This window comes from Lathyrus oleraceus, chromosome 5 (genome assembly GCF_024323335.1).
Source record: "Lathyrus oleraceus cultivar Zhongwan6 chromosome 5, CAAS_Psat_ZW6_1.0, whole genome shotgun sequence".
Lineage (NCBI taxonomy): Eukaryota > Viridiplantae > Streptophyta > Magnoliopsida > Fabales > Fabaceae > Lathyrus > Lathyrus oleraceus.
In genome coordinates, this window is record NC_066583.1 from 589,641,742 (window position 1) to 589,665,967 (window position 24,226).

General features: G+C 32.3%; 1 protein-coding gene and 1 long non-coding RNA gene across 5 annotated transcripts; both read right to left on the reverse strand.

Annotated features, from left to right (window-relative positions):
- Positions 1-1,316: 1,316 nt before the first annotated feature.
- Positions 1,317-2,381, reverse strand: LOC127086749 (uncharacterized). Its single transcript, XR_007789597.1, has 2 exons — positions 1,785-2,381; positions 1,317-1,680 (listed from the first exon to the last, which is right to left on the reverse strand). It is a non-coding gene; the product is annotated as an uncharacterized LOC127086749 (long non-coding RNA).
- A 2,212-nt stretch (positions 2,382-4,593) lies between these two features.
- Positions 4,594-10,346, reverse strand: LOC127086750 (homeobox-leucine zipper protein HDG2). 4 transcript variants are annotated; one of them, XM_051027548.1, is made up of 13 exons: positions 9,932-10,346; positions 9,223-9,476; positions 8,472-8,719; positions 8,258-8,375; positions 7,970-8,158; positions 7,423-7,866; positions 7,227-7,328; positions 6,942-7,142; positions 6,678-6,852; positions 6,309-6,580; positions 5,771-5,866; positions 5,265-5,683; positions 4,594-5,032 (listed from the first exon to the last, which is right to left on the reverse strand). In XM_051027548.1, the coding sequence occupies exons 2-12, from the start codon at positions 9,328-9,330 to the stop codon at positions 5,300-5,302; spliced, it is 2,337 nt and encodes a 778-aa protein (XP_050883505.1). In that variant the 5' UTR covers positions 9,331-9,476; positions 9,932-10,346; the 3' UTR covers positions 4,594-5,032; positions 5,265-5,299. The 4 variants fall into 4 exon arrangements, with proteins under 4 accessions (XP_050883505.1, XP_050883504.1, XP_050883508.1 ...); XM_051027547.1 differs by having other exon boundaries at positions 8,472-8,731; XM_051027551.1 differs by having other exon boundaries at positions 8,472-8,739; positions 9,932-10,345.
- Positions 10,347-24,226: the final 13,880 nt, after the last annotated feature.

A 24,226-nucleotide genomic window follows, 5' to 3' on the forward strand; every position in this document is an offset into this window, starting at 1 on the left:
TTAGGAGATCTTAGTTTTCCCCTTTCTCTTTGGGAAGTCTCCTTTTACACTCGTCCCTTCTTCAATGACCCTTAAAGGGATGCCTCTTTATATCCCATGTTAAAACGACCTATAATAACGTCCATTATCTTCCCTGAGTAACACCTCTTCCCTATATTTATGTAACTCCCATGCAATCATGAAGATATTTTGTAACCATCATTTGTGACTGTTCATGTTGTCTCTTGGCACCCTTCTAGAGACCAGATTTGACTTGTTCTCCTACCAGAGTCACCACATGACTAGATTCGACCTGCTTACGTCTCGTGACAATATCTCCTCGACCAGGGTCCGACCTGCTTAGGCTTTATTCCATCTGACTTATTTACCCTTCTTAACTCGACCTACATAAGCTCGGTCCTTGGGAGTTATGGGATGTACAAATATAAAACCGAAATTCCAAAAGACTGAATATACAACTAAATCAAAATTCAAACAACAAAAACTCGAACTTACATCAAACACAATATTTAGGAGGTATAAAAGAAGATGAAGTTACCAACCTGGGGTGTCGCGACCAATACATGTTGTTTCCTCCCTTCTTTTCTTTCCCTTTCTTCCTTGGTGCGAGATTTTGCTTCTATCTGGATTGATGAGGCTTATGGTTTAGGTGGTGATTTTCTTCAGTGTGAGAAAAATCAACTTAGGGTTTACGTATATGATTTCTCTGTGAATTGTGGATAGGAAAAATGTGTAGAAACTGATGTCTATTTATAATGTGAAAAAGTTAGGTTAAAAGACAAAAAAGGAAGAAAAAAATCAAATAATATCAGATATTATTTGATTTTTCTTGATCAGCAAGCTGACAAAGTTTGACCAATCAAAAGTCATTTTGTCAAAGTATGACCAATCAGAAGCAAGTATGTCAAAATGTGATTAATCAGAAAACGAGAATTACAAATTGTGAGATATTTCTATATTTTTATGATTTTTTTTTTACTATTTTGTGCATAAAACAATGAGTTAAGTGGATTTTTTTTAAAAATGTCTAAAAGTAAAAAACAAAAATCATATTAAAAAACGAAAAAAAAGTCAATATTTGACTTTTCGATCTTTTTTAATAAATAACCAAAATAAAAAGGAAAACCATGAGATTCAAACCCGCCATCCACTATTTGACATTCTTGGACACTTATCAATTGAACTAACTAACACTTTTGATTTTTATTTTAAATGCTAAAAATAAAAGATAATAAAAATAAGCTGAAAAAATTTAGAATATGACACATGCATAACACACCCATTGAGCAAAAATTAAATTGAATTGAAATTTGAAATAAAAGAAAAATAATTTGAACTCAATTGAATAAGATCCTTTTCATTACATGATACACGTGAATTACATAGCAGAATTACAATGTCGATACCATCTATGCCCTTCCATACATCCTATACATCCCCAAGTCACACTTTGCTCACCTCCCTTGATCATGCACAACTCACTCTAGGGCCATAAAATTCATCACCACTTCACACACCTTCTTTCTGTCTCCCAAAATCTTCCACATAAGTTCCACTTCACTCTCAATCTACCCCTATAAAAGTGACCCTTCACTCACTCATTACACACACATAAAAATCCCTAGTAAAACTCTGCATAAAATCCCTCTAAACCTTATCACCAAAGTTTAGGGCTATCCCCTACACAACACCAGAAGACAAAAGAAGGAGAAGAGGAATTTAGAAGAAGTGAGTAGAATAAGAGGACACATCAAATGAAGAAGGAGAATATTAGAGTTACATACCTGAAGGTTGGAGGCTTCGCCGAAGTTCTCGTAGGAAAATTGGAAATTCCAATTTTCGGCAAGGTGTCTTTCTCCATTATTTTCATATCTATTTACCTATTTCCTTGCACATATGTTATTCTAATGCTTTAAATTACTTTAATATGTTGTAATTTGTGAAAAATCATTGAAAAAAAGGGGTTAGGATTTTGTTTGGGAATAAAGTTGACATGCTTTGATTATGTTTGTTTTGGTTATTTGGTTGTTGAATTCGCGTTAAGAAGAAAAAATGGAGGGGGATTTGTGTTGTTAGATTTCAATTTGGGTGAGTTTGGGCCGGAACTTGGAAATCAAGAAGATGAACATTCATATGTTCATCTTCAGTTCTTCCCCGACCACCGTACTAGATCTAAAAAAGTTAAAAATAAATATTGAGACTGTGTTTGTGGTTGAAGAGAGAGGAGAGAACAATCTGAAGAGAGAGGGAAAAAATGAAAAAATGACTCACATAGACTACATCCCGCACATCTCTATCCCTCAGATTGGATGACTTTGGCCTTTGACTATGGGACCCCACCATGATCATATGCGCCTTCTTTTTCCAGCCATTAGATAAAGACTAATTTCATAGCATATTGATCAGACACATGAGGATGAGTCAACATTTTTTACTCCATTGGCCATGTTGATCGGGCCAGACGCCCTTTGGGCCTTGCCGCGCCCTGGCCAATTGCTATTCGCCCCCTTGTTTTTTGCTACGTTATTTATTTTATTATTTTGGTGGTGTGCCTTTAGCCAATGTTATCTTTCTTTTCCTTATTTAGCACACCTTTGTCATTACCATGCACACCTCCCATTTATTTTTTTATTATTTGTTTTATTTTTATAACTTGATTAGTTATTTTTTTAATAATTAAAAACAACACATCTTGAAAATAAAAACTCTTGATTAATATTAAGATTATCAAATTCGAACCTTTTTACCAAAAATCAAATCATTTTTCAAAACAAAGCGAATAAGAAAATCTTGATCTTAACAAGTTCTTTTCTTCAAATTTAATCGCTTCATAAACTCTTTTTCGCAATAAACAAACTTATATTTTTTGCGAGAATTTAGATGATGGTCATACTTAGCCAACCATTCAAGTACTCGTCATCCACTCAAAAACATACTCAACCAAACAAACTTATATTTTTCTCGCCCCGTGCAATCGAAATCCTTTCCACAAATGGACGGTGTCTTATCCATTATACCGTGATACAAATAAACGCTTAAGTCATTCCTGCGCGAGAATACAAACAACGTTTAACCACTAGAATGAGACCTAAACATTTGTTCACTAAAATCAACCAACAAATACATGGTTTTTTAAATCAAAAACTACATAACTTTGTCTTGTAGGATACGTAGGAGCGAGATTCAACGTCTCGTCAATCACTACAACAAAAAACCTAAAAATATCTTTGTCTTGTCCAGAACTACGTAATTTTGAATTCCTCATCGCATCTGAGGACACGTATGAGCAAGACTCACAATCTTGTCAAACACCCTAATAAAAAACTTAGTTTTAGTCCTTTTCTTTTTCCTTTCATTTTTAATAACTTGAAGAAAACAAATAAACGAAAGCTAACATTCTATTCGCAAATCTAACTAAATGGTTCTCGTTGAATACAACGAATGTGAGGGGTACTAATATCTTCCTCTTGTATAATCGACTCCCAAACTCGAATTTAGTTGTGATGACCATTTCTTTTTATTTTAAGAGTTTTATCGATATTTTTTATTTTCTTTTAAAATAAATAAAATTCAATAACATCTCTATTATCATCTTGAACGTGCGAACGTCCATGACCATTTTTTATGCGGGGACAGTTGCCGGAACGTATTACATTTCTAGACAATCTGAATTGCACGCTTTCTCAAAATCCATTTAAAATATTAAGCATTATTTTTCATTCATGGATCCTCTTGGCTATTAAATCACCACACCATCCTATCAATAAAGTATCTCTCTATAATAAAAGTGGATTGATTCAGTGAATGAGATAATCCAACTTATCTGCCAACACTTTACCCATCAACTTATAGCCATTATTATTAGGAAACATAAATAAGATTTACAATAAAAATTTTGCTACAGCTTGTATGATATTTTTTGAATCAAAAATAATATTTCTACACTTAGGTACATATATCTTTATCTTCAACATGAAAATGAAATCAATTTTTTTCCTATCATCTTTCTAAAGTAGATAAATATTAAATATAACATCTCAGTAAGACATCTTAGTTTTTTTAATAAATTAAGACAATTTAATTGATAATCGTACAAAATATCAAATATAGAAATACAAATTCGAACCTACCATATTTCACTTAAAATAAAATCTCAACCACTAAACAACTCACGAAAAAAATAATGGAAAGTTCAAATTAATATGGCTTTAAATTTCACTTATTTCCTTTATGAGTGAAATCCATGGTCAAAAAGTGGGAGCATCACACGTTAGTATGGTATAGAAGTAACATGCCCATAATTTGATATTTAAGGTAAGCATATAATTAACCCCATGTTAAGATACTTACATGAGATCTATTGTCGATCTTAGACATTTTTTCTTGCGTGACACATTAAACCTCACAACCTTTTCAACATTTATGTCATAAATAACAAACACAAAACTCATAATAATCAATCAAAGAAATCTAAGTTACTGAAATTGAGTAGACAAAATGAAATGCATTATCCATTTTCAAAACCTTAAAAAGGTTATTAAAACACATGTAATGAGAAATTAACCAACCACATGTGCATGGTAATGCATGGTCTAATTAAAGCACAATTTTATAACAACAAAAGAAACATGAAATGTTACATCAAATTAAAGCTACAACTTAATCATCATCAAATGATATCACTAACTAGAAATTGATAGATAGATAGTCTTAGAAGGTGAAGAGAAGATCTTAATTTTAGGTCTTACTATCTTCGATCTTAAACATGAATCAAAAAGTCAATTGTATTTGAGTCGAATTTAAACCAAATACATTTGACTTTTTGTTTATATTTAAGATAGAAGAGAGTAGTTTTTACTATTAACCAGGAAAGTCAATTCCCGAACCTTAATCCTCTCAGTCCTCAATCGTTCTGAAAAGGAAAATCTTGCAAGGTGCGCTCTTGACTTCTCCCCATCCTTTTTTTTATATAAACTTCACTTCCTTACCCTACTCTTTATCCAAAATGCAATGCATACTCTTTGCCCTTCTTCTGAACCGCACAAAAATGAACAAAAGTTAAGACACCATCACGATACAGAGAGCTAGAACTAAAAGTTTACATCAAAATCGTAATGAAATTATTAACGGTAGCAACAAAATCTAAAAATTTTGGAACAAAAGTTAAGGTGGACTATCGCACAAAATCTAAAAATTTTAACGATTAAATCGTGGTTGAAAAGGGCCTAAAACTTAAGACGGCCGTGTTCATATAGTATGCATACCTTAATTATGTTACAATAATTAGATAACTTGATGGTCAAGCAACTTCACCAGACAAAGAAGCTTTGATCCTCTCAACGGTACACGCAATGAGATTATTAACGGTAGCAACAGATCCAAGAGAAAGTTTTGCTGTTGGAACAGAATCAACCAATATTTGAAATGCAACAGTCAATAGAGAACCACCACCACCACCACCATGACCACCACTTTCACCACCACCGTTTCCTCCTCCATTTGTTGTTCCGTCCGGTAATATAGCAAATCCGGATGGAAGAAGTGCAACATAATCAGGATCACCTCCATTTAGAACCACATTCATCGCAACTATGTCCACAGGTGCATATATAACAAATGATCCTGTTGTGTCTGTGCAACTCTCTTGTAATATCAACATGTTGCTTTGGCTTGAATTTGCACTCTACATGTCACATATGAAGAAAAAAAAATTAATATAGTTTTTTCATAAGAAATTTAAATAACTAAATGTGGCATGAATTCAACATACGTTCACTCGAAGTAGCGAAACACAGTTTCCAGTATCTCTTCCATTAGCAATATGTGCCATTTCTTGAACAACTCCACCATTAGAAAGGATATCCCACTGTTTTGTTTTCAAGAGGCTCAAAATGTTAGATGAATCATATTATAAATATAAATAAATGTTACATTACATGATTAAATAACAATTTGACAATAATGTGTATAAAGTGAGATGACATAGGGAACAAAATTTCATGCAAAAGTTTATTAGAGTCTTCATGAAAAAGTGGAGTAGGTGTCACACTTTCTTTAGCAAATTGAAAAAGATGTATTTATGCAAAATTCAAAGAAGATAGCTAGAGAGATGAAACTAGACGTATATGCTTACATAAAATCATACAAGATGACATAATATGAACTTAGTATAGGATATATGCATCATACATTAACCCAAAGAAATTTTACTTAATCAAGAATAATCTAACAACCTATCATCATGCAATAATGTGACCTAAAAGTTTAAGATTAGATAATGATTGGTGCATAATTGTTTTCTTAATTACCTCACTTCTTGAGTTTTCATCTCTCAGAAATTCAAAAACTCTCTTTGGTGAAACTGGGAGCCAAAAAGAAGTTGCGGCACTAAGAACAATGCCGGCTGGTCTTCCGGGATCGTCCACGCTCTTACGGGTCATGACGCGGACATCGTCGGCTCCGGTACCGGAAAGCGTTGTCCATGTGTGAGCTGTTGAAGCACTCACTCCAGCACAAAAGCTTATGCACATTCTTTCAGCTAGTTTCAACATACTCTTTCTCCCATCTTGGTTTGTTATCACTAGCATTATACAATATCAAAAGATTAAGCACTTAATCATATAAAAAAAAATCTCAAAAGTATCAAAAGTTGAAGATGAAAATTGAAAATATCGTACCGCCAACATCAACTGTGGGAATGTTTGTCGCCATCGCGCTAGCAAGTCTTTCACATTGTCGATCTAACGTCGCGATCCAACGCTTCGCGCCGAAAGCGTGCCCGGAGCTAACGAGTTGCTTGTATAGATTATGAACACCTCTTTCATCCACTTCTACATGTTCAACCCATATAACCTAGAGAACAAAAACAAATATCAAATGTTACCACAATCTTAGTTTCATATTGATAAAAAAACTCGAGTAAGTAACGAAAATAATCGAACCTTCGAATAGCCATTAGGCATTTCTTGAATTAAGCAACCAGAAGGCCTTCTTCTAGATCTTGAAGAAGGACTAGGGCGCAAATTGTCCAACGAAACGTCGACAACGGCCCAAGTTCCATCAGCATGCTGCTTACAATACCTTACAAAATAACTCTCTCTTGTTGGCACAAGTGGTGAAGGTACTTGTAGTTCAACTGTCATCTGAAAATTCAAATTCAAATTCAAAATCAATTCAATTATGTTCAATTGATTAGTTGTACTATGATTAATAATATATACACATACCACTTGTAATGCACCATTGTAGTTCCCTGCTACTCCAGTTGAGAGCACTTCCAATGTCATTGCTCTTGAAACAATACCAGAAAAAACTGTGGACCATTGGTTCTTATAGCCACAACAACGACAACAAAAATGTTAAAACTACGAATAAATATCTTTATTATTTAACGAACGAAAGCTTGGGTACTATATACTATACCACGTCCATGAGGATCTCCACGAGGTTAACATGATTCATGATGACAACAGAAGTTTCTCTCGAAGCTTCACATTTAAAACCAGCCGGTTTTGGACCAATTCCTCGAGGAAAAGTCCGAACATACTCCTCCTCGTTGAGTATGGAAGCACCTTCAATTGTAGTTAACCAAAGAGGATCACCCATTTGTGCCATTCCAATGAGTTCCTCCATAGCAGCAACAGCGAGCTCAATTATCATCGGTTTATCAGCTTCTGTCGGTCCACTTATTGATCTAAGAAGATCTCCAGCTCCGTACATGTCTCCTCCACTCAATCCTGGTTGTCCTCCGAAACCACCAATGCCGAGTTCTAGAGGACGAGGAGTACCGGATGAAGGAGAGAGTAACGGATAACTCACCACCGGCTTGCCTACGTACTTTGCGGCAATGGCAGATATCCTATCAATCTGAAATGTAAACAACAAAAAAGAATAAAAACATGATCTATAATATATCACACCATAAACATGGTGCAGTTCCTTAACCTTAATCAGTGTAATAAATCCATACCTCTTCTCTGAGTCGAGCATTTTCGAGTCTCAGATGATGTTCATCAAACGACATCTCTCCAATCGCAGTTGGTCCACCACAATTAGGACAAGAAGCATTACTAAGAGCTTCTCTAAACCTCATGTTATCAGCACGAAGCTTGTCATTCTCAGTTCGAAGCGCGGTATTCTCATGCCTCTCCTGTTGAGTCTGAAAACCAAGAAAAAAACATCATTCTCTCGTAAACCTTCTAGATTTTTCATTCAAAAAAATAAGAAAAAAGTCCTCCAAATTAATTAAATCCTTTACCTTCATTTGAGTACGTTTGTTTTGAAACCAAAACTTCACTTGTAATGGCTCTAGCCCTAACTCTCGACTCAGTTCCTTCCTTTGCTTGTCATCAGGATGTGGACATTCCTTGAAGAAACTAAACAAACAAAAACATTAATTAATTTAACCAAAACCCTAAAATAAATTTTATTAATTAAAAAAAGATACTCTTTATTCTGTGTTGATTTCTTACGCTTCCATTTCTTGGATCTGATGCTGTGTATGACGATGATAACGTTTTTTCTTAGCACGAGGTTCTTGATCTTCACCACCTGAATTAGCAGCTTCTTGATTCTCACTGTTACCGGATTTTGTAGCACTGTCGAAGAATTCATCTTCACGGATTCTCGGAACGTCGCTTTCAGAAGTGTTGTTGTTCTGCGTCATGTCCAGTGGTAGAAGCTGATGATGATGAAGTTGTCCAGCTTCCATTAGGTTTGACTGGAACATTTTCTACAGATCTTTAAGATTCCAAATGCTTATTGTTTTCAATCTAACAAAAACAATATGAGACATAACATAGAGTACAGAACATGGTTTTATAGTACATTCTAGAACAACTGAAAAAACATAAACCTAAGCAACAACAAAAGTGTTGTTTATTGGTTTGTTTGTATAGAAAAATAGGATAAAGTTTATGAGAAGGAAAAACATGTGGATTTGACTAACGTTTGATGGTTTTGAGAAAAGTGTAAAACGCGGTTTCCGAATAACGAGAAGGATACTTGGACTGATAAATACAAAACAATTTTTTAAATAATATTTTTGAGTTTTTCATTCACTAAAGACCAAATTCTGACTTAAAAAAATGAACTTCTAGAAAATAAAGTCAAAATAAATTAAACCAAAAGTATTAATATAATAATATTATAATGAAATTAGTGAGTAATTTAAAAAAAAATCTGAATTTTTTTTAGTGAAGAGAAATAGTAATTGATATTCACCTGGGCAAGAGAAAGAGAAGAAGATAATTCAAAGACACCAACGTTGTTGTTGTTTCTTCCTATCATAGAAGGCATGTTTATGGTTGGAATCATTAAACTACCTTGCATATTTCACAAACCAAAAGCATCAACCCAGAATCTTTGTTTTTCTCTCTCTCTCTCTCTCTTTTGTTAGATCCTTGAAAGGGCTTGATGAATTCTTTGTTTGATTCTTCTGTGAGCTTTTGCGGTGTCTCGGCGAGGTTAATGTGTCACTTCAAAAAGAAACAAAAACATGAACAACATGAGAAGAAGATGAAGAAACTTAAGACACAAAAACGTGATTAGAATTTTCTTTTCTTTTGTCTTTAACAATTCTAAAAAACAATTATGTGTAATAATTAAAATGCACATAAGTAAAAATTTGTAAGTTTTTATTTTTATTTTTATAATTTAAATCAACACAAGCAAAATAGTTGCATATGAGTTTATGTACTTCTCAAGCTTAAGAAAATACAAGAAGAGAATTAAAAATAAAAATAGAAGCAAAAAAATAAAAAATATGCATGACATTCTAGCAACCCTAACTATATGGACGGAGACATAAATATTTTAAAAAGATTTTTAAGAGAAAGAGAAAAAAAGAAAAGAAGAAGCAATGATCTTAGAATAGTGTGAATGAGATGTGAAATGAAGTTATGATAAGAAAGACTTTTTTTCCTCCACTTACCAAGAGGAAGAGTAGTTGCTAGAAGAAGATTAAAAAAATGTAGATCTACTAAGGTAGTAAAAAAGAAGTAAAAAAAGAGAGGAAGCTTTATGAAAGAAGAAAGGTTGGGTGTATGGTAATTAAATGAGGAAGGGGAAGCTTGATGAGTGTTTTTAGGTGGTCTAGCTTAAAAAAGGTATAGGTTGTTTAAAGGGAGAAGAAGGAGAAGAAGAAGGTGAGAGGATAGAGGAATTGAAGGAAGAGAAAAGAGGGAAAGGATGGAGAGGAAAAATGTGGCAGTGATGAGTTATTGCTGAGTGTATTGAGATGGTGCAATTGCATTAAATGGTGGGCGTAAGAGGTGTAGTAATTGCTAGTAGTGTACATGAATGAGACTATGAGAGAGAGAATGAGATTATTATGAAAGTATGAGAGACTATGAGAGAGAAAGAGAGAGAAGGGTTTTGTTTTGTGTAACTTTTTGGCTTTGGGAGAAAGTAGATGGTGCAAAAGATGACGGCTACCAAACTCGTTAAATTTAACTCTTCTCTACCAAATTTACTTATACTATATCATGTATTCTATGATGATGTATACTCTTATTGTATATTTGTATTTGAAGAAAATATATTATATTTTATTACTTTATTGATAATAAGATTGATAAAAGTCTCTTTTACTATTTTATTACTTTATTAATTTTTTTAATATGTGCAAATATTTTAAACAATATTCATTTTAGAATCGAGATAGTAGTTGTTATTACGTAGGGATAATGATTTTCTTTTATTTGGTCTTAAATTTAATTTTTATATTCTTCTTATCTTTATGAAGATGTTGTTAAGATCTAGAAGAATATTGAGAAGATCTAGAGAAAGTTTTAGGTGGTCTGATGCATATAAGCCTAAGCAAAAAGATGGATTAGGGTTTCGTGATCTTCGCCTAATCAATGTGACTCTTCTTAATGAATGACATTAGAGGTTGATTTTAGACTTTATTGGTCTATGGCAGGGTATCCTTTAAGCCAGATGTCGAGCTCTGTTAGTCTATTTTCTTAATGAGGTAGGTCTTCTATTTTGATATTCTTTGTGCCAGAAAGAAGTCTCTCTCCTTGGCTCTGATATCGCTACCATTTTTGTCTAGTTTGTGGAAAGTGTGTAAAAAAGGCGGGAATTGGTCTGCTTACCTCTTTTTGGGAAGATCATTGGGTCGACACAATCCTTTTTAAAGACATCACTACAATAAATAGTAGATTTCGTAACAAAATTTTACCTCAACCAATTAATCCATAGAGGTAAAATTTATTCCATTAGGGGCCTTTCTTTCATTTTAATTTTTAAGCAACTTTTTCACCCGATCAATGTTATTAATCGTGGGGAAAGTTTCCTCGGGAATATATTCCAAATCCTAACACCACCAATTTTGTATTATATTCATTATAAAAGTTGTGTGTTTCCTTTATTTTTATTTTTAAATTACAATTAAACTATTTTCCCCTCGTTCATATTTAACAACCGTGGGGAAATGTCAGATTTTTTTAAAATTTTAAATTCAAACAAATTATACATATAAGCAAAGTTGTAGCTTATTTCCCTTCAGAACATAATCAGGTCATAGCGAAACCCTATCTCCATATCTTCACTGACTTCTATCACATCTTCTCCAACTCGTACGAAACATCCATATCTTCACTGACTTCTATCACATCTTCTCCAACTCGTACGAAACAAGGAAAGAAAACATGAAACTCGGAAGAAGAAAACACGAAACTCGTTTCTTTGACTTCTTCATCACATTTATGTTACGTGAAACATTTTCACCATTCATGTTTTTGTAATGTTGTTGTTGATGTTGTTGAAACCCTACTAAGATTGAGATTGAAGTTTTTATGTTGTTATTATTGTTAAAATGATATCAAATGTTTGATGTTGTTGTTTTTGTTAAGATAAGTGAAAGGTTTAGTGTTATTGTTGTTCTAAGATGAGATTAAAGGTTATATGTTGTTGTTATTGATGTTGAAGGTTTTATATTGTTGTTGATGATGTTGAGGTTGAAGGTTTAATGTTGTTGTTAGTGGTAGTGGTGCTTAAACTATTTGTTCTTTAGGATTTGTTGTTGTTCTTGTTGTTAAGACCATAAAGTTTAGAGGTTTAATATTGTTATTGTTGTTGAGATTGAGATGAAAGTTTTTATGTTGTTGTTGTTAAGATGAGATTAAATGTTTTAATGTTGTTTTTGTTGAGATGAGTAAAAGGTTTTGTATTACTGTTGTTATTGTTATTGTTAAGATGAGATTAAAGGTTATATGTTTTTGTTATTGAGATTGAAGGTTGTATGTTATTGTTGTTGAGATTGAAGGTTTAACGTTGTTGTTTCTCAAACTATTTGTCCTTTAGAGTTTGTTGTTGTTCTTGTTGTTGCTCTTGTTGTTGTGTTGTTACTCTTGTTGAGATAAGATAATTTTTTTATGTTTGATGCAGGGAGAAGACTAAAGCCCTTATAAGGTAGTGGTATCAAAGGATTAACTTGCGTCGCAAAGTAAGAGATAGTTGTTTCTAAGAGAATTTCTCAATATTGGAATGATTAGGCAATATGTTATATTTGTGCAAAAATTCTATCTTATATCACTTTATGTTCTCGACATTTTTTTCTTAATGAAATGAAATTTATTTTGAAGCATAAGTAATTATTTTTTATTAATTTAGTTATATCATAAAAGTATAACAATTTGTTTAGCAAATAATAAAATGCATCATCTAGAGAAGAATTGCAACCAAAAAAAAAATATAATTCTAACACTATTTTAATTTGAAAACAAAATATTAAGTTGTATTGTGAAACACAACTTGAAAACATAAAATTGTGTTGATGCAATACAACTTTGTGTTTTCTTTTCAAATTCTTACCAATAACCATTTTTTTTTGGGTATCAATTCTTCTCTAGATGGTGCAATTTCTTCTTTGTTGAACAAATAATTATGTTTTTATGATATATTTATATTAATAAAAAAAACAAATTCTTACTCCCTCCGTCTCATAATAAGTTTCTTATTTGAGTTATGCATGATTCTTAAGAAAATAATTAGATATATTTATTTTAATGATATAATTAGTATCATTTACTAAAATATCTTCACTAATTATAGTTAATGGGATACTTGAATAAAGTGAAAGTTAATAAATAAGGGTATAGTAGTGGGAAAAATAATAAATATTGTATTAGTAATGTAAAGAGATTTACTTTGAGACAGAGAAAAAAATGCAAATGAGATACTTTTTATGAGATAGATCGAGTATGCTTTAAAATAAATTTCGTTCAGCCTAACATGTAAATATTGTAGTAAAGTGACAGAAGATATATTATATTTTCCCATTATTAAAATTAAAAACTGGGGAGAAAGTTATCCCTAACACCTATCCCATCGGGTTAAAGGCGCAATTGTGGTGGAAAGTTGGGCTTTTTACCTCAGTTAGTATTATAACCATGGGAAAAAGTCATACAACGCGCCATTTTGAAAATTTCAAAATGTTGTTGCTAGAATTTGAACCCATGCTCAAACAAATTTTAACCTCGGTCAGTAAACCAATCGTAGGAAAAAGTGACACTTTTTATGACACCCTTTCGTTACCACTACTATTTGTAGTAGTGTATATTCCTTCGCATTTATATATAAGTTTTCCCTCCAACAAGATTTAAAACTAGAGGAACTTGATCGATGGGAATACAAGGCGATGTTTTGGGATCTCTAGTGGAGAATATGCCTTTTTGATTGGGAATGTAATTTGGTAACTAATCTCCTTGTGTTTATCTAGGGTATTATAATCTTTCCTTGGACATGGACCTTTGGTGGTGGCGCCATGGAACAAATGATGTCTAATCGATTGCTTCAGCCTATAATGCCCTTGTTAAAGCATGTCTTAGTGATAACACCTTCATGACAAGAGTTGATTTGTTTGTGCCCTTAATTTGAGATAATCCCCCCCCCCCTCTCCCTAAGATGGTTGTTTTCTATTGCCATCTCTAATAAGATAAGATTTCCATGAGAGAGAGAGAGAGAGAGAGAGAGAGAGAGAGAGAGAGAGAGAGAGAGAGCCTATTCAAACATAGTAGCATTCTCAATCCAGATGGTACCTCTTGTGCTTTTCCCTTGGTATTTTTGAGTGACCTTCTAATATTTTTGTTACTTGTTAGGTGGTGGATAGTCTATTGTATAAAATTTCACCTAACTTGGTTGGTTTTTGGGTTTTCCCAAAAAAACTCTCTATGGTGTTTGAGGTTATTATATGTTTAGAGGTAACATATAGAACTAGAGTTCGCGTGATTATGATTTAACATTATTTGGTTTGATCCATCTTGAAATCTTAGAATGATTCTATTTTGTTTCGAGAGTGATAGTAAATATGGACGAATTCATCGATAAGAGCATCTTCTCTTCTTGGAAGTAAGATATTGAAAAGTCTTCTAGATACTCTTTTACCTTTTATGATTGGCTGAAGAACCATATCATCTTCCTAATTTAATAGCAACTTGAGTTTTGTTTCCTCAACCTTGGGGATGAGTGTTTTTAGTGGTTTGCAGGAGGCTGGTTTCTAGTTATCTTTTAGTGTTGGTTGGACCTAACCTCTTATATCGATGCATAGATCTCAGTTCATTTTTTTTTTGGTGGTCGGGATTTTTGGGTTTTTTTGTTTCACATGTTATTTTTTCGAATGTGTTTTTTGTTGTTATGGTTTGTGGTGTTGTCTGTAAGGGAAACTTGGTACCTCTAATGCCTATTATCTACTCCTTTGTATTTGTATTTCTAAGACTTGTGTGTATGTGTCTCTCTCTCTCTCTATCTATCTATCTATCTATCTATCTATCTCTCTCTCTCTCTCTCTCTCTCTCTCTCTCTATATATATATATATATATATATATATATATATATATATATATATATATATATATATATATATATATATATATATATATAGAGAGAGAGAGAGAGAGAGAGAGAGAGAGGTTCAACTTACTCCAAAAGTAAGTTTTTTTAACTTACTCCTAATCACAACCTTTAAATTGAATATAATCTAAGGGTTAAATTATCATTTTACTTAATTAGCCATTCGATTAAATCCAATTTAAATGCTATGATTTAGAGTAAATTAACAAAACTCACTGTTGGAGTAAGTTGAACCCCACTTATATTTTATATATATATATATATATATATATATATATATATATATATATATATATATATATATATATATATTCTCAAAAATATTTCTTTTAGAAAAAGAATATACGATTTTTAATATAAATTTTCTACCTTTAGTACACTAACAAGTGTCATAAGAGCTACATGTTAGCATTTGAATATGGTGAGCGGGTGATTCAAATCACACTTCAAGTGGAAATTTCTTATTTAATCATTCAATTCATGATTCGAGTCACCCAATTCTTTGTTTGATTCATGCTTCTAGATTTGCAATTTTGGGAAAATAAATTTTTCATCATTGAGTCAAGAATTTGTCTGATTTGAATGATGTTTGCATGAGTTTCTTGATTAAAGTTTTAGAATTGTTTACTTGAACCATATTACAGTGAATTTAGGTCAAAGATCTGATTTTTATGCATGTAAAAATATGTAGTAATGAAAACGCTCAAATCTAAGTGGTTGCTAAGGCCTAATGATGAGTAGACTTTATTACTAGCTAATACGATTATCAAAATAAACAAGCAGACATAAAACAAGAAGCACAATCCTATGAGACATTTCATTATTTTAAGTAATATTTGATTAATAAAAATATATCTCAATTTTGTTGCCAGAGTAATTCATCAATAGTGGCCGTTTAATTGTGCTGCAATAAGTGACTTGCAACATAAGTAAATTATCACAACTTGACATTTATGAATTTATATTAATTAGATATAAATTGGAATTCATTAAAACCATTTAAATAAGAAATATCTCCAATATAATTTCATTATACCCCTCTTTTATTTTATTTATCATTCTTTAAATCAAATACCTTTTGAAACAAGTTATCCCAAAAATTTGTATCAAGAGTACCAATTTGATTCATAGCTTTCATCAATAGAAAATGGAAGCACACTCTCTAATTAGTTCCCGATAAATGTGTGAATGTTTAAGGGAGAACACTATGACAAATGGTTCTTAGCATTGGAAACCAATGCACCAAAAGCGCAGAAGATAGCTCATCATGAATTGAACAAGAAATATGGGAATGAATTATTCTTAATCCATCAATGCGTGGATTCAAACATTTTTGAGAATACAATCGAATAAGAAATAGAAATGGGTGTGTGGGATACACTCAACAATATACATGAAAGTGATGAGAAGTTGAAGAAGGTTAAATTAAAATATTTGAGGAAGCATTATGAGAACACAAATGAATGATGGCGAGGAATTGTAGAATTATTTTCAAGAAACAATGTCATTGATCAACCAAATGAAGTCTTGTGGTGAAAAGATAACTGAACTGCAGAAATGTGAGAAGGTGTTGAGAGATATAGCTACAAAATCTGAGCATATAGTTGTGGCAATTAAAGAATAAAATGACCTAACTGAGATAAAGATTGAGGAATTGTAAGCATCCTTGGAGACCTATGAGTTAAGGACACAATAAAGGAATTCTAATAAGATCAAAGAACAATCCCTACAAGCCAAGTTCTTCAAGAAGATGAGAGAATAGGACTCAAAGACCAATAAAGGGAAAGAAAAATGGAAAAAATAAGAGGTGTGGTTATGAAGGTGTTCGCAAGAATTCAAAGATTTAAGAAATACAAGCAAAAATGGTGCATTTAACAACAATAAAATCAAGAAGAAGGTGGATATGAATGAAGTAAAACGTTATTGTCAAAAAAGTTTGATCATTATGCAAGAGACTACTACTTCAATAAAGAATCCATGGTAGTGACAAAGAAGAAACATAATTTGCACATGCAGGAAAACATGATTCTAAGGAGGTCATATTAATGGCTAATACACATTTGACACAAGATAAAGTTGTATGGTATCTTGACACATGTTGTAGCAACCATATGATATGCAAAAAATATTGGTTTATCAAGCTTGATAAATTAATGAAAATATTAATTAGATTTGTAGATAACAGTACAATTACAATTGATGGTATAGGAAATAATAAGTGATGTGATATATGTTTCTTAAATGGCAAGTAATATGATAAGATTTGGTCAATTGATTGAAACAAATTATACAATGAGATTTGAAGACAAGGAGTTGAAGGTGTTTGGTAGAAGTTCTAAATTAATCGTGAAGTCCCCTCTTTTGAACAATGTAACATTCAAAGTCATGATCAACATGCTTGACCATCAATGTCTTTAATCAACCACAACTGAAGATTCAAAACTAGCTTTTGCCTCAAAGTTACAGCTATCTAAAATTTAAGAGCCTTAGCCTAATGCTCATGCATAAAATGGTGTATGGAATACCTCGAATTAAAGTACCAAGCTAACTATGTGAAAAATGTAGTGTATCCAAACAAACAAGGAAGTCATTCATGCATGAATTGCATATGAAGTCAAAGAAGAAGTTGGATATTATTTACCCAGATGCATGTGGACCATTTGAAGTAAAGTCAATGAGAGGTTACTTATTTTTCTTAACCTGCATAAATGAATTTACCAGGTATATGTGTATTTACTTGATGGAGAAATAAGTATTCATAAGTTTCAAGAGATTCAAGTTGTCAGTTGAAAAACAAGATGAATATGATCCTAAGAGGTTATGAATTAATGAAAGTGGTGAATATAACTCAACCTAATTTGCATAATTTTGTGAGAAGGAAAGAATTGAGCATAATATAATAGATCCTTACATACCTCATCACAATGGAATTATTGAGAGAAAGAACAAAAACATATTGGACATAGAAAAAAACATGCTCAAGTCAACACAATTTCTAAACCATATACGGGGGAGGCAACGTCAACCGTAGTTCACGTCATTAATAGAATCCAACAAAGAATATGAGCAACAAGACACCTTATAAACCATGAAATGGTCTAAAACCAAGTGTAGTACACTTCAATCTCTTTGGCTCACTCGGTTATACGCACATACCTCAGAAACTCAAAAGGAAATTAGATGATAGAAGTCAAGTTATGATTTTAATAGGCTATCACTCATTAGATGCATAAAAACTATTTTCACAAATTGAGAATAAGTTGATGATAAGTATGGATGTACAATTTAATGAGATAAAATGACAAGACTGGTTGAAAGTTCAAACATCTCAATGAAAAATGGTGAAATCCCGAATCACATAAGCAATACTTCACAAGATGACCAAGAAAATGAAATGGCACAAACTCAGAAGGAAAGAAGATCAACAAGGGCCATAAATTAATTAGTCAGGTTAATTGACTATGAAAAATTTCCTGACAAATCCAAGGTGAAAATGGTGACCTGTTGACAAAGTCATGACAACTAAATGCGACCTAACTTACCTTAATCAAGCTCTGAAAGATGAACATTGGAAATAAGTTATGTGGGAAGAGCTTAAGGAAATTGAGAAAAATCCCACATGGGAGATGGGAAATCATTCAATCAAGAGATCCATAAATGTAAAGTGGGTTTATAAGTTAAAGCTCAAGCCAAATGGTTAGATAACTAAGTAAAAACCAAGGCTAGCAACAAATAGGTTTATCAAAAGGCTTGGAATAGGTTTCAATGAGGTCTATGCACTAGTTACCCAACTTGAAACAATAAGATTTGTGGTGGCTATTGTAGCACACAGGTTCAAAGATGTATCAGTTGGATGTGAAGTCACCTTTTTCTCAACAGACCACAAGAAGAGGAGTTCTATGTCAAGAAACCACCAGGTTTTGACATCAAATTGCAAGAAAAGAAGGTTTACAGGATGATAAAGGCATTGTACGGATTGAAGTAGGAACTTAGAGCACGAAATAAGAGAGTCAACAACTTTTTAATAAAGCTAGAATTCAACATTTTGACATTAAAGCATGATGTGTACGTGAAAGGCCGAAGTGAACAAAATCAAATCACTATATGCCTATATGTGGATGATATGTTGATAACAAAATAAAATGAAAATGAAGTGACAAAGTTTAAGACCAACATGAAGAATGATTTTGAGATGTTAGACCTATGAAACTTGGCTTATTTTCTAGGTATAGAATTTGTAAACATAAAACATAGAATTTTCTTCTACCAAAAGAAATATGTAGAAGATGTCCTGAACAAGTTAAAGATGACCAATTGCAACCCTGCAATTACTCCATGGAAGCAAGAACGAAATTGAAGAATAACTCAAACGATGAATTGGCAAATGAAACATTGTACAAGAAGATCATTGGTTCACTAAGTTACTTATGCAACACTAGACTTGATATTTTCCATAGTATGAGATTGGTAAGCATATTCATTCCAAACTAGTAGAACTAAAGTAAGGAGACAAATACATAATATCATGGAGCTTAAAGATGATGGGAAAAGTACAACTAGTTACTTTTTCATGATTGGAGAAGCTTAAATATCATGAAGCTCAAAGAAACAAGGGTTAATAGTCCTATTATCGTGTGAATACGAGTATATAGCAACCTCCCATGAATCCTGCCAAGCATTGTCGTTTGAAATGTTGTTGGAAGAATTGAATGTTAGTGAAGTTTGGAAGATCAAGTTGTTAGTTGACAAAAACTTGTAATTGATCTAGCAAATCATCCAATGAGCCATGGGACGAGCAATCATATAAAGATAAAATATAATTCAATACAAGACCAAGATGACAAGGAGAAGTTAAAGATTGAATATTGCAAGACTGAAATACAACTTGCAGATATTCTAGCCAAGTCATTGAAGAAAGAAAGATCTAAAGGTCTGAAAAGATTGACGAGAATGAAAATATTATTTGATTTGAATTAGGAGGAGTATTTGCAATGTAATTAAACCATCGTGGCAAATTGATTTGATGCAAGTAAGTGACTTGCAACACAAGCATACTATTATAACTTGACATTTTTGAATTGTAGTTAATTAGTTGTTTTTCTAACCATATATACTCTTTTTTTGCATTGTAATTCATTAATATTATTTGAATAAACATTCTCTTTACTCTAATTAAATTTTCCCCCTCTTTAATTTCATCTATCCTTCTTTAAACCAAATACTATGTGAAATAAACTATCTTACTTTTATTTTCTTTATAAATAGTTATCACAAACAAAACATGACTTCATACACGATCATTACAACAAAAAAATCAACTACCATAAACAAAAACAAACATAGGCAGAAAAATAAACTCGATACCCACAAAAGCACAAAACTTTATCCTATTCCAAAAGCAAATCAAAAAGTAAGATAAACCAAAACACCATCGACACACTAAGGCTAGATGTTTCAATTTGGTTTTTAACATTATTAAAAAATTTAGAGAGAATAATTATTACTTATTTAAATCTACAAAATTAATAGTTATGTAACTTTGTGAAACAAATTATCCCACTTTTATTTTCTTTATAAATAGTTGTACTATATTGGTTATCAAAATGCAAGACAACGACATAAGATCCTTCTAACTTAAATAGGCTTTAAAACAAAAACAATCACAAACAAAATATGTCTTCCTAGACCAACCGCCATAAACAAAAACAAACAAAAGAAAAAGAATACACATGATACCCTTAAAAGACACAAAACTTTATCCTAATCCAAAAGCAAATAAGAAAATAAGATCAACCTGGACACCACACACACTAAGGTCGGATGTTTCAATTTAAAATTTTAATATTTTTAAAATATTTAGAGAGAATAACTATTACTTATTTAAATCTATAAAATTTGAAAAATTAGTGTTATAGTTATGTAATTTTGTGAAGCAAATTATTCCAATTTTATTTTATTTATAAATAGTAGTACTATATTAGCTTTTAAAGTGAAAGATGACAAAGAAGAGTCTTCTAACTTAACTAGCCTTTAAATAAAAAATAATCACAAACAAAATATGACTTCTTACACAAACAATCCCAACTAAAAATCAACCATCATAAACAAATAATTAGAAAAATAAACCTGATACACAGAAAAGGAACAAAACTTTTATTCTAATTCAAAAGTAATTAAAAAAAAGATGAACTAGAACATCATTAGCACACTAAGGCTGAATATTTTAATTTGAATTTTGACATTATTAAAAAGTTTAGAGAGAATAATTATTACTTATTTAGATCTACAAAATTAGTAAAAATAATGTTATAGTTATTTAACTTTGTGAAACAAATTATTCCATTTTTGTTTTCTTTATAAATAGTCGTATTATATTGGTGATCAAAATGAAAGATGATGACACATGAGTCTTCTAATTAATTAAGCTTTAAAACAAAAATAATCACAACTAAAAATCAACCGTTATAAACAAAAACAAACAAAAGCAGAAAAATACACCTGATACCCACAAAAGACACAAAGCTTTATCCTAATCCCAAAGTAAATAAAAAATAAGATCAACTAGAACACCACTAGCACATTAAGACTGAATGTTTCAATTTGAATTTTAACATTGTTAAAAAGTATACAATGAATAATTGTTACTTATTTAGATTAAAAAATTCAAAAAATTAATGTTATAGTTGTGTAGGATATTTCATTTACACAATATATTAATTATAAGTGAAAGGTGACATAATTTTACTTTGAAAGATTATGCATTATTTTTGGCACAAAAATGTTTATGTGAACCACTATTAGAGTATTTGACTTTTAAAATATAAAATTTTCCATCTATTACATACTATTATCTTATTTGTTAGCCTATTTTTATAGTAGCTTTTTTCCTTTCTCTACAAAATTTTTAAGCAACTTTCTGTTAGTTTTGAATAGACAAACAAATTACACTGAGCGGTCATTTTTATAGTATTAGATTGTTCTTTTTGAGTTATTAAATAAATAAATGACATGGATTTAGTATCTAAAATTATTTTAGATTCAATGTTTATGCTTATTTTATGTAAAAGTAATAGATGTTTATGTTTCAATGTAACTTTTATATAAGTCATTTAATGGTACTATTTTGACTAGTTGAAAAATAAGTCAATTATTTGAAAATCTACTCTACAAGAAAAAAAAAGGGTTTTAATTTTTTTTAAATAATCAATTTTTTCAAAAATAACAATTATTTTTAAAAAAATAAAAATAAATAACTACATTTAAAAGAGGATGCGTCGGATGAACCAGCGCATCCTTTAAACACGAAGAGGAGGCGTCCAAGACATTGGCGCCTGCATTGGGCCCCTCATGAGGAGGCACCAATGCCCTTTGCGCATGCATTGACCCTCATGAGGAGGCGCCAATGCCTCTGGCACCTGTATGGTGCATGTGATGTATGCACCAATTCATCTGGCGCATACACCATTGTATTATTTTTTTTTAATTTTTAATTTTTTTTATCTATCAAATAAAAAAGAATAATGTAATTTTTTTTATTCATGTGGTAATAATTGTTACATGAGATTAACAAAAATTTATGATCGGCCCGATCGAAACGTCCCCCTGTTCCACATCCAGGTGCGTTAGTTTGTCTCCGAGGTCTCCCACGATTTTCTTGAGGTGTTTGAGGTCTTTGTGTGCTGACCTGGTCGAATGACGACTGGTGTGAAGGTCCGGCGGAAGTTCCAGCGGTACTTGACAGATGTGTCATCATTTGTTCTCAATATCCGGAGGGGCTCTAGCCAACGACACTTCCACAATGGAGTTCGGTGCATATGTCACCGTAGTTAGGTCGATGGGGTTGGGTGGATTAGGGACGGTATAATTACCCAAATTGAAACATTGAATCGTTTTGGAAACAAAGCAATGGTTCCTGGGGCGTACTATAGTTAAACAATGGTTGTGTGTTTTGGTGATGGGATGTTTGAGTGGTCATTGTTAGGGGGCCACGATGAAGTGACTCATATGAATCATCTGGGCTATAGACGGTTGTGGTTGCAGCGTATGGTTGTTGGTGGATAGGGTTTGATTCTTGGTTTTGTGGTTGAGTGAGTGGCATGAATGGATTGCGACGTTGGGTGGTTGATTGTTGGGTGGATGACATAAACGGGTTGCGAGGTTGGGTGTTTGGTTGTTGTGTGTATGTGGTAGGTTGATGTTGTGAGGTTGGTTGTTAGGTTTGGGTGGTTTTACATTGGTGTTGGGCGGAGAATTGTTGTGGGACGTACGATGACGAAGCTAGTTGGCGTGGATCCATCAAATACCGCGGCTTAGATACAAATTGTTGAGTTGTTACCGACCTAAACCATGCCATATATTGTTGAATTGGTCTTGCATCATGGATTCCTGGTTCGTTTAAGATGTGTTGTCGTCGATTCCTCCATTGACGACACATCTCTTTTGCAAAGTCTCTCCAGTCTGAATAATCCCATTGTGCATCAACCCTTTTTTGATGTTAATTCCCCAAACACGTGGGAGATTCTGGAATCTGTTGGTGCATGCCGAACTGTAGTTTGACCCAGTCACTCCGGTTCATTTCCACCGTAGTGAACCAGATAGTCGGTGTCTTTGTTATCCAAACTGCAACATCGTCATGGTTCACATCATGATCAAGACCCAGATATGGCCTCCAAATAAACTATAAAACAATACGAAACGATTAGATGATAAATAATTTGATAAGTATTTTTAAATTAAAATATAGTTGTGTAGGAGTATTACATCGTCAGGTCCAATGTGGTCCAATAGATTGCGATAGACTACAATAGTGTGTTTCAGACACCTATTGTAGTTCATCCCCCTTATTGACCACCTTAGATAAAAAAAAGTGAAAAATATTATTTACAATTAATTTTAATATAAAATATAATTAATTAAATGGTAAAGTGTTAGACTTACTTTGTTGCAAACGGGAACACGAATGGGTTCTCGTTTATCAGGGCGAGTGACAACATTCTTGACCAACCCCATGCTTGTAGCAAATGCACACATGAAAAAAACGTATAAGTATTCTTTTTTGCAGTTTTACACATTGCACTATATAAATGGGTCAACACAGCTGAACCCTAACTATATGTGTTTACCTAATTAATGTTGCATAACAAAGGTAAATACATAATATTTACTGAATTACCTGTACTTTCTGGAAATAAAAAATTACCAAATAAAATCATAATATAACACCGAGCTTTAATTATTTTTTCGTACTCGGTTGATTCTTCGGACAATATTATACTTGCATAATATTGTTTAAGGTATTTTAAATTTATACCTTGCCCCCTTGCTTGACCGGATGACTTTCCCTCAGTTTGGTCGTCGCACAAAGGGGCACCC

Coding starts and splice junctions, on each gene's coding strand:
- LOC127086750 (XM_051027547.1), bottom strand. CDS start 9,330: ATGCAAGGTAGTTTAATGATTCCAACCATAAACATGCCTTCTATGATA. Junction 8,159..8,257: donor ACAAACGTACTCAAATGAAG/GTAAAGGATTTA, acceptor CTTGGTTTTCAG/ACTCAACAGGAGAGGCATGA. Junction 7,329..7,422: donor TGGAGATCCTCATGGACGTG/GTATAGTATATA, acceptor TGTGGCTATAAG/AACCAATGGTCCACAGTTTT.